This window comes from Cydia fagiglandana, chromosome 5 (genome assembly GCF_963556715.1).
Source record: "Cydia fagiglandana chromosome 5, ilCydFagi1.1, whole genome shotgun sequence".
Classification (NCBI taxonomy): Eukaryota; Metazoa; Arthropoda; class Insecta; order Lepidoptera; family Tortricidae; genus Cydia; species Cydia fagiglandana.
In genome coordinates, this window is record NC_085936.1 from 1,498,676 (window position 1) to 1,509,159 (window position 10,484).

The 10,484-nt window shown below is 40.0% G+C and overlaps 2 protein-coding genes across 3 annotated transcripts in view; one reads left to right on the forward strand and one right to left on the reverse strand.

Annotated features, from left to right (window-relative positions):
- Positions 1 to 5,733, forward strand: part of LOC134664316 (V-type proton ATPase 116 kDa subunit a 1-like) — a 65,189-nt gene extending 59,456 nt beyond the window's left edge. For both annotated transcript variants that reach the window (XM_063520886.1, XM_063520887.1), the window contains 4 exons: positions 934 to 1,047; positions 2,908 to 3,034; positions 3,241 to 3,373; positions 3,946 to 5,733. In XM_063520886.1, coding sequence (XP_063376956.1) covers positions 934 to 1,047; positions 2,908 to 3,034; positions 3,241 to 3,373; positions 3,946 to 4,045 — 474 coding nt within the window. In that variant the 3' untranslated portion in view covers positions 4,046 to 5,733. The remainder of the gene's footprint in view (positions 1 to 933; positions 1,048 to 2,907; positions 3,035 to 3,240; positions 3,374 to 3,945) is intronic.
- A 1,163-nt stretch (positions 5,734 to 6,896) lies between these two features.
- LOC134664780 (uncharacterized) lies at positions 6,897 to 9,711 on the reverse strand. The gene is made up of 6 exons (XM_063521524.1): positions 9,368 to 9,711; positions 8,707 to 8,898; positions 7,972 to 8,129; positions 7,517 to 7,664; positions 7,299 to 7,428; positions 6,897 to 6,982 (listed from the first exon to the last, which is right to left on the reverse strand). Exons 1-6 carry the CDS (start codon positions 9,611 to 9,613, stop codon positions 6,897 to 6,899), a joined length of 960 nt encoding a protein of 319 aa, XP_063377594.1. The 5' UTR covers positions 9,614 to 9,711.
- Positions 9,712 to 10,484: the final 773 nt, after the last annotated feature.

Sequence of the window (10,484 nt, forward strand, 5' to 3'; positions counted from 1 at the left end):
ATTGGGATTAGTCCGGTTTCCTCACGATGTTTTCCTTCACCGAAAAGCGACTGGTAAATATCAAATGATATTTCGTACATAGGTTCCGAAAAACTCATTGGTACGAGCCGGGGTTTGAACCCGCGACCTCCAGATTGCAAGTCGCACGCTCTCACCGCTAGGCCATCAGCGCTTGTTGTAATTGTAAATGTACGAGTATCAATTGTTAATAAAAAGGAAAAAAAATGATAAGGACTGAAACTAAGACTAAAAATTATTTCGGTTTTTATGCTTTCGCTTGGACAGATGGAGGTGAGTTTTTTTTATGTTTAATTAGGTATAGTAAGTAAATATCAAATGTTGTAGCAATTTGACTCATTACCCGTTGTTAGGGAGATTTTACTTTTTATCTGTTATGTGTGAGTGTGTATGTATCTGGTGTGTGTGCGTCTGTTGTGTGTGTGTGTGTAATTCAATATTACCGTGGAATAATATTAACATTAATAAATTATTCTGATAATTAGCTTAAGATAATATACATATATGTAATTTACCATTCATAGGTGCTTGTTGCTAGGTGTTAGGCCTACATGAAAAGTATATTTGACTTTGACTTTATGTTGAGAGATTTCTCGATTTCGGTTTTCGAGGGTGAAAAATCGATCTGGGTCTTATTTCTGGAAAACGCGCATTATTGTGTTTTTATAATGTTTTTGCTCGGTCTCCCAGACATGATATCTAAATTGTCGTCCATTCTATGGTATAATAATATACTCCGCCTGGTACTTTTCCCGTCTTTTCGTGGTCACGTGACTGACACAAGCCTACGCCATCGGGCGACAGCGCTATATGGTCATATGCGATAGCGCTATATATAGCGGCCATGTTATTGTGACGTGGGCTTGTGTCACTCTGGGAAATGAGCATGTTTTATTAGAGTATGGTCCATTGCAGCGCGCCGGGCACGTGAGCATCGAGGCGGGCGCCGAGAACGGCACGGCGGGCGGCGCGCCGCTGCCGGCCGGCGTCCACCACGACGAGGACATCACCGAAGTCTTCATTCACCAGGTAAGCCTCACTTTTTGAAGTGAAAACTTCTTTAGCGGCGCTGAGCACTTTTTGAGGTGGGGAAAAAATTATAAACTCGATTCCGCGTAACGCGTAACGTATCGCTGACGTCATTTGTCACGGACAATGTTATTCAACAATAGTACATTGTAGGAGAGGACGGAAAACCGCTAAAAGACGGACGAGTGAGTTCGAGGGCCGACACGTTAGTGGAGGCCCTCGAATAATACGAGTCCATCTTTAGCGTTTCCGGCCGAGGCATTACATAGTGCTTTTCACGACTACTGCGAGGAAATAAGAAAACATTTGCATAACTATAAGTACTAGCCCGCGATTTCTCTGGTAGCAAATTACTAGCCACTGCCTGTACTGTCTCTTGAATTTCGGTAGGCGTCAGCGTAAAAATATCATTTTCTTCACTAGAAGAACTCATTTTTATAGCGAGCGTAGATACGCGTTTCTTATATTTTTTAGTCAAACACAATATACACTATCCAATTTAGTAAGTATTTTCAGATCCCGCCTTTTTTACTTTTTTTACCACTTTTAAGAGGCGTTTTTCTGTTATTTGCTTCAAACCGACTCTAAAATTAGAAGCGTTTTTGCTAAAAAAAACCACAAACAGCTACAAAAGTCAAAAACGCCTTAAGCGTGAACTGAATGGATAATTGATAAAAAAAATGAAGCGAATGGTTTTGTCATTTCTTTTTTTTTAAACAAGAAATTGGTTCTATAAATAACCTAATTTTATTTTTGAAGGAAAAAGTTGCGCAAAAAAAGACCTTTTATTGTTTTTTATGTTTTAAATGATACTCATTGCTGTAGCGAACTGTCACCAATGACAGATGATGATAACAATGAAACATTGTAGTAGTGGTGGTTCAGGCGCTACAGCTATTGCCTACTTTCCAGCTTGGTTTTAGACCATCTATTGCTACATTTCCGAACAGTGGCGTGAAAAGAACTTTAGTCATAACGTATCATAATCAGGTCAATTATTTAAAACTGGACTTTTTTTTTTGCTGTTACATCCGTTTCTAGTAGGGCCATTGCGTATCTGTAGTTGCTACAGAATTGCGTATCATTTGAATATACAGGTATTTAGACATATATTCAAATTATACGTAGTTCTATAGCAACTACCCCGAGTGAACGGAAACAAGCACTGGACGGTTATCTGACGCAATGACCCTATATGGAAGTTTTTTTAATAGTTTCTTGGTTTTAGGCGCTTCAAGGGCTAATCAAACGCCTCATCATTCGATTTTTTTTTTAAGTTTTAGCTACGCAGAGCGATGAGAAACCAATGTCACTTGCTCCCTCTAATGCTTTACCGCACCCTTAAGACCACTCCACAGTAGCGTCTCCCGAGCGTAGGCGTCAACTCTATGGCTGCTGCTGGTAGTGCTGACTATTAGTCGCCGACGCTCAAAAGACAAGACGCTAGTGTGGGGTGGTCCTTAGTTTGGCCTAGGTACAGTCACCATCAGATATATCGGAGCAGCTAAGGCGCTCACAAATATCTGAACACGTCTCTATTGTCAGGGCGTTAGAGTGCGTGTTCAGATATTGTGAACACCTTGGCCACTTAGATATATCTGATGGCGACTGTACTTACTAGAATATAGGTAGAATCGATATGTATTTACAGATGGAGTGCATAACTGTTTTCCATCGTATTTTCTCGGAAACGTTCGTATTTCTCATGCTATTAAAGCCAACCTCAGTACATTTTGTACTGAGACTGACTGAAATAGCAAGACACATTCCTACGTTTCCGTGAAAGTACGGTGGAAAATAATTAGGTATGCTCTAGAACTGCAGTCGATATGTATTTAAATACATCTGTTATACTTTCAGGCCATCCATACAATCGAGTACGTCCTGGGCAGCATCTCGCACACGGCCTCGTACCTCCGCCTGTGGGCTCTCTCCCTCGCACACGCGCAGCTGGCTGAAGTGGCCTGGAACATGCTGCTCCGGAAAGGTAAAAACGGCTGTAACGATTTCGATGAAATTTGCTAGGTATATGAGGGTTTTCGGGGGCGCTAAATCGATCTAGCCAGGTCTTATCTCTGGGAAAACGCGCATTTTAAATTTTTTATTTGTTTCCGATCAAAGCTCGGTCTCGCAGATATTATTATTTATATGTCTAAAAGAGCCCTTGTTACTAATCGTAATTTTGATCCCCAGGTCTGCAGTCTAGCGGGTTCTCGGGCGGCATCTTCCTGTACGTGGTGTTCGCGGGCTGGGCGGCCATCTCCGTGTCCATCCTGGTGCTGATGGAGGGGCTGTCCGCCTTCCTACACACGCTGCGTCTGCACTGGTGTGTACCGAGTAGTACCGACCTTAACCTGAGCTACAGTGGACTTTTTGGAATCCGATTTGCAATGTGTCTTTAACGGAAAAGACCGCCTTAAGCGGGAATGATCGTCTTACCGCCCAAGCTACCGGTTGTCAGGTCCGCAGAGAGGAACCGGCGGACTATCCGCGCCGTGTCCAAGATCACCGCCTTCTGCATCTGACGCTTGATCCAACCACCTAGCGAGATCGAGTCTCTCTAGGTGTTGGTCGAGACTCTTCGCTATGAGACCGTTCGCTGACACGACTATCGGGACAATGATCGTCGAGTCAACATCCCATGGCGGTTATCTCGTGAGCCAAGTCTAGCCTCCTAAGTCCTGAGTTCCTTTAAAAAGAACAAATTAAAATCGGACTTTGAACAATAATGGAATAGAAGAAGGTTCCAAATTCAAAACTGCAAAAATGACTTTGGGTCTTAGGAGGCTAGGTACTTGCTGCATTTGTCCTTCTTGGCTTTCACGATATTCTCATCATGGGAGATATTACTATCATTATTGTCAATAACTCCTTGCTAATTGTATATTTTATTTCCAGGGTGGAGTTCCAAAGCAAGTTCTACGCGGGCGAGGGCTACCTGTTCCAGCCGTTCTCGTTCGAGGTCATCCTCGACTCGGCCGGCCAGGGCGAGGAGTAAACACAACCATCAGGCGAGCAACCGAGATTACTATATGGCTAATTGACGCACTATGTATCTGTTTAAAATTATCTTAGTATAATAATAATCTGCAATGTTTGAAACGCCCGTCATTTATGTGGTCTCCATGGTATAATATACTACGCCTGGTACTCTCTTCCCGTCTTTTCGTGGTCACGTGACTGACACAAGCCTACGTCATCATGCGAGAGCGCTATATGATAGATAATATGCGATAACGCTATATAAAGTGGCAATGTTATTGTGACGTAGGCTTGTGTCACTCTGGGAAGAGAAGACCATGTTTTATTAGACTATGTGTGGTCTCTTAACACATTCATTGCCAACCAGGCAAATAGACATCCGCGCCTGGCCACAACAATTTCGTCATATAAAGCTGTAGTGCCACGATCCTGACTATCGGGTCGTGCGGCCTGGGAACGAAATCATAAAATACAAGATAGTCGGGTTTCCGGCATTGAATGTGTTAAAAGTATATGATTGCAGCAATGATAATATGTGCTGCTGCAGTACTAAGTATAAGAGGAAATTCCTTTATGGTTATTAGTATTACTTATATCATCTAGTATACATATATCATATATACATTTGACGGAGTAATTAAGGCCCAATAGCGCCCATCTGTTTTAGTTTAAAAAGATGAATGATCTATACATTTAAATACAGCCGTTAGGCATCCAGTAATTCCAGTATAGTATTTATTTTATATCACAGATTTGTTATACCTACGTTTCGGATCATGCGTTTAAACTTAAAATAATTTTAGATTTTTATCAAAATCTTATTATACAGTTAATTTTTTTGAATTCATTGTCTAAATATCTGTTAAATAAATAAAATGTCTATTGATATCATAGTCGGTACATTTTAAAAATCTAGAAGCAGTCTAAAGTAATTCGTTCCATTAGATCTCTTGAAATGTTGCTTAGCCTAGTTGATGTGATTGTAGGACTTAGGTCGATAGTGAATACACGGACTTAAAGCCACTTAATATTGAACCTAGTGTAATGTATTTATTGGTGTTATTTTCGCTTCTCTTGTAACTCGTAAGATAAGTATAATCGTTGAAATCATAAATGCTGTAACTAAATTTTTTATTTTTTTATACCAGTCCGTTCTCAAGGGTACAAAAAAAGTAGTCGAAGGAACTTTAAAAAGCTTAAAGTTGTGTGAAATGTTTTGGCTGCAAATTTGATGGTTTCGTCACCGTGAAGTTTCCAAAACTGCGAAATTTTCGTGGAAAAAAATCGAATACTTCTCATGTTTTTGTGGAACAATCGAATATTTCCATTATAAAAATGAAAGTTGCCTTTAAGTATGTCCTGTGAAATTTCCGGGAACTTTTGAAACTTTCCGCAACTTGCACACCTGTAGTGCCATTTACTTCAGCTGTGAAAAGGCCACAATATTTGACATTACTTCAAGCATCTTAGTACATTCTTTTGCCTATGTTCCAAATAACATTTTTGTACTTATTGTGTACATGTTTTTTTTAATTGCAATTTAGGAAATAAATGTGTGAATTAATAATTTTGTATTCTTGCTCCCTTGTACTTAATCTGATGTATTGGTGTGCTCTCTCTAAGGTAGTTCGAGTCATTCCAGTAAGGCAATAGTTCACATATTGATGATCACAGTTAATAAATGTTTTATGTAGTATGCAAGAATATAGTTTCATTTATACCTTATATTATAACTTCCCACTTTTTCATATAGGTAATTTTTGGTTGGGTAAAGTAGTGGCTAGGCTAGATGTGGGCGAAGCGGCCTTCGGCCTCGCATTAAAGGCAACCCGTTCCGTTGGGTCCCGCGGGCTGCCTAAGCTGCGCGCTGCACTAAATAGGGTTGCCTATTTACCTTGGGATTACACATAAAAAAAGGGCCTCGCAGATGCCGCTTCGCTCAAAGATACTTCTTTGAGATACTTCTTGTCAAGAAAAATAGTGAGAAAATACACAAACTTTATTTAACAAACTACAAAACAAAATTTACACGATGTCTAGTGAAATACGGAAATATTAACCCCTCGAGAAATTTCAAAGACCTCTCCAGGGTATTTTGACTTCATACATTTTGTATGAAAAATCTGTGGGTTTCTATACCTCGTTTTTTTTAGCATTAGAAAAAAGGTAAACAATCTTGATGTGTCTTTTAATTGAAAAACACATTTTAAAAATAAGTTACGGCAAATATGTTACAATTATGAATTTAATACGATCATTTATATTCTTCTGCTTTCATAAGTAATAGTTTTTGATTTTTAAAAAGCGTTTTTCAATTAAAAGACATGCCAAGATCGCTTATCTTCTTGCAAGTTCTTTCTAATGCTAAAAAAAACGGACTATAGCTCTAGAGGTTACAGCCTAACGTCTGTGCTAAACGGCGACCAACCAAGTTTGCGATTGTCCAAGGTCACCCTGACCTTGGTCGGGCACAATGCAATGGGGTTGACCTGATGAAGTATTTTACAGATGGCGCCAGCATAGGTTTTACCTGCCATTCCTACTAATTTTATGGCCTACATGCCAAACCCTTGCTAAATCTCCTAGAACATAACTAGACACAGGCTGACAGAAAACCTGATGCTGACGCCCTCTATCAAAAGACAGTTTGTAACCCATTTGGTGGCAAATCACTACACGGTTAGAAATCAACAAGGTCATCTTGGCCGGAAGCTTTATTGGTAGTGTAGCTTGGCAAAAAGAGTAGAAATTTAAAAGTGGCAACACTGTAGTGTCGTCCCGTTTTCTTATATAAATTGGTTTGAAAGGGAAGACACTACAGTAAGTAATAAGTAAGTATGTAAAACGGGCTTGAGTAAACCGGAAATTCAGTCGTATTCGGCTCCGATGGTGATGCTGATGTCTCCAGGCAACACGGTGGTGCGGTGGTACCAGCGGTTCGTGTCCACCACCACTGCAACAGGCGGTACAATTTGATATGTGACGAGCTAGAGATTTTAGTATGGTAGTACTGTATTGTTCAGTGGTTTTAATTAAAATAGGTTTAAACATTAAAAAATACCAACGGCGAACCAAAGGTTTTTAACAGGTTCACTGCCCTATGTATCATATATGATACATGTAGATATTATTATGTATATGTGTATTTTAAAAAACAAGGGCTTTAAGTGATGGTGATCACTTTGTGACGCCAACTGTCATATGGAAGTGGAGGTCTTCGCATTCACTTCGCATATGATAGATGGTTTTTAAATTTTAAGTATACTTACATATCTCCCCAGGATTAACGGTAAAGGTGACCCAGCGGCATTGATAGAGGCACTCGGGCGGTGGAGCCAGCTGCCATTGCTTGTGCCCGCGTACCTGCGCCTGCCATGATACGTGCCTTACTGAATCCACCTGACAACATCAGATATTTTTTATCGTTAGCATTTGACCGTCTTATTATGAGTGCATTGGGGAATGGGGTTAAGAAGCATCATCTTACGTGCATATGCGCGCCCTGTCCAGGGCCGCCCATGAACAGCCAGTCAGTTGCGTCGCTCTCGGCGGCTCGAGGGAGGAAGTAGGGACGCGAGTAGTATTCGCGTAGCGCTCGCGTCTCGCCGTCTAGGCACGTACTCCAACCGACGTACCTGGACCCACGATGTAATTTATGAACCGGACACCTAATTTACTTTAGTCTGGTGGATTGGGGAAATTATTCCCCAATTCAAATAAAATGTGTGAAATTACCTATACTTTTTTTTTAATTGTAAGGTATTTTTTTATATTTTTTGTTTGTTTAAACGCTAACGAAGATAGCTTGACCTATTTAACACAGAAGTGGGACCCTATATATTTATAAAGAAAAAAACGAGTCTTTAACATGCTAGTGGAGCCAAAGTAATTAAAGCAAAGTAAGAAAATGCACAATAAAATTCAGACGAGAAGATGCATTACCAAGGATCTCCAGATAAGTTCGCTCGTTGCTCATCCATAGCGAACACCTCGCTGAGCGAACGTAGCCCCGAGTTGTAGGCGAAGAATGAGCAATCGCCAGTCTGCCGCCCCAGCGAGCCTTGTCGATAGAAGTCGCGGAAGAAGTTGAAGTTGAATTCCTGCGGGATCCAAAGATTGTAAGCAGTTGTTTAAAGTTTAAAAGTTTTTAATGGAAAATGGTAAGCATAAATATTTGACCACAATCAAACTAGGCGGCCTAGCATAAGTTGCGTTCTCATGCGCGAGTTCATACTTGAAGTCGCGCAGGTCGCGCTAGATGTATGGAGTCACGCGCGAGAATGCAACTCATGCTAGCAGGTCTGATGGTAAGCGTCGATGCAGTCTTGTGTGGGCTTACTAAACTTAAAAAATCTCTTGATTTCTGGAGAACCGCGACATTTAGCGTAAGAATATATTTATTTGTCATAATTTTATTGCACACACATAATTACATATAATATTGAAAATGACTAGAGGCATAACAGTCAACTATTAGGCTAAAATAACAGCGATTAATAAAAATCATCAGTCATATCTAAAATATACCTACCAAGAGAGTGTAGAGAGAGATGTTTTGAAATACGTATCAAGTATTTTGGCACTAAATTCTTAATCTTTTGGAAATTATAGAGATATGTATGCATTCTTACTGCCAAGTTTGTGCAAAGTTAGCGTGGTAGAATCTATCTTTCTTACTTTAATAGCCTTCCACTCCTTAGTAGCATCGGTAACTATGACCGGCAATGTGTTGTACGCATACAGCTCCTCAAACTCCTGCGCAGAGATGTTGGCGACGCGCGTGACGTCATCAACGCCGACGCACATGGAGCAGTCTTCAGGGGGGCGGAAGAGCGCTTTAGATGATGACGGTAAGGAAATGAGGCAGTTCTAGAAAAAGGTATTTTTATTATTTTAACACTACAACGGCGACAAAAAGGCATAAAGCTTGCTTGATAGAAAGCGGGTTCTGCAGTCCATGGACGTGTATAATATCAAGGGTGCCACATGTGCGTAACCGAGCCTTGAAAACCATGCAGTACCCTGTTTTTAAGTACCGCACTTCACTAGAAAGGAGCAGCAGGAACAAATCGTTATGAACCAATTGAAACAGATAATTGTGAATGTGAAGTGAAATTTAAAAATGTGTGTATATTGGAAGGGCCGATGTTTTCAAACATATCTGATTATTTATCTGATGGCGACTGTACAATGAGACACGCATCACTTTTCTATTTACATTATTTATGTACTGTAATAACCAGGAGTCATACGGTTTATTTTAATTAGGTACCTACTAACAATTAGTCGGCAACATACAAATATACTACCTAAATAAAATACCCAAAACACTTCATACCTTTGACGATAGTTCCGTATAAACCCACCACATAGCAGACACAAAAAACAAAATAGCTACTGGAAATAGAACCCTAAATTTCAAAACTCCCGCTAAAAAGTTAAGCTCTCTCTTCATGTTTACTTCCAAGCACGCGATATTCGAATCGTTTAATTTTAAAGCATTTGTTCTGCTTAGTATTTTTAACAGTTTCAGTTCCGCGGTTTTTACTTTCTTCTCACACGTTTTCGGTTTTGTTTGACTCATCTTGCGGTTGAGTTTGGACTGAAAAGAGTAGCCGTTGGCGGCAGGGTTTTATAAGCTGCGGTAATAGATTTAGACGCAACGCAACAGTAGCTTCGCATTTTCCATCAATTTACCCAATTTATGATGTTAGAAATAAGGATGTCACACGATACGAGTAGGTATACAAAACATTTTCGATTTTATAGTCTGCATGCTAGTAGGCTGCATGGTATTTTTCTCAAGTTGGTGCATGTGGTAAAAGCATTGTTTCATTCGTCAGTAAACTATGTTTACTTCACGTGTCTTGAAACCGTCGCAACGCTCAAGTATCCACTTGGAATCATTCTCTTGTTCGATCAGATCTCAATATTAGTACAAGGGGTAAGAATCCGCTCGTGCTATTCAGCATCCAGGTTATTTTCTTATCGCGTTATTCATAAAAGTCAAAGACGTTGATAATCATTTGAATCATTTGTTCCTATTTTTCATTTTGATATTTTTGTTTGTTAGAAAGGTTTAATTTAAGCCTTAACAGACTTATTCAAGTTTTAAGAATAAAAGGTTGGTGAAAATTATATAATCCTCACTAGGGGTTGGTGTATCCCAACTCTAACGGAGTCCTATCGTCTATCGTCCCACGCAGTAAATGGTGAAGAGACGCATTGGGTGTGAAATTGGAATTCATTATCAGCGCGCGACACCGCAGCTGAGCCCGTTACGCGGTGCCCAATGATGCGCGTCTAAGAAAAATCAATGTGTCGTGTGGTTAGGTATTAGGTATTGTGTGTTAAATTACTTCTTCTTTAGTTTCTTTAAAATATTTAGTTATTAATACAAGTAGGTAATTAATTGGCTATACCTTTACCCGTAGGATGTCACTTATCCTGTTAAT

What these genes read in the sequence shown, in the direction of transcription:
- LOC134664780 (XM_063521524.1), bottom strand. Translation starts at nt 9,613, where the DNA reads ATGAGTCAAACAAAACCGAAAACGTGTGAGAAGAAAGTAAAAACCGCG. An exon ending in GACAGGGCGCGCATATGCAC is followed by an intron (nt 7,429 to 7,516) that starts GTAAGATGATGC and finishes TGATGTTGTCAG; the next exon opens with GTGGATTCAGTAAGGCACGT. An exon ending in CGTTAATCCTGGGGAGATAT is followed by an intron (nt 6,983 to 7,298) that starts GTAAGTATACTT and finishes CGCCTGTTGCAG; the next exon opens with TGGTGGTGGACACGAACCGC.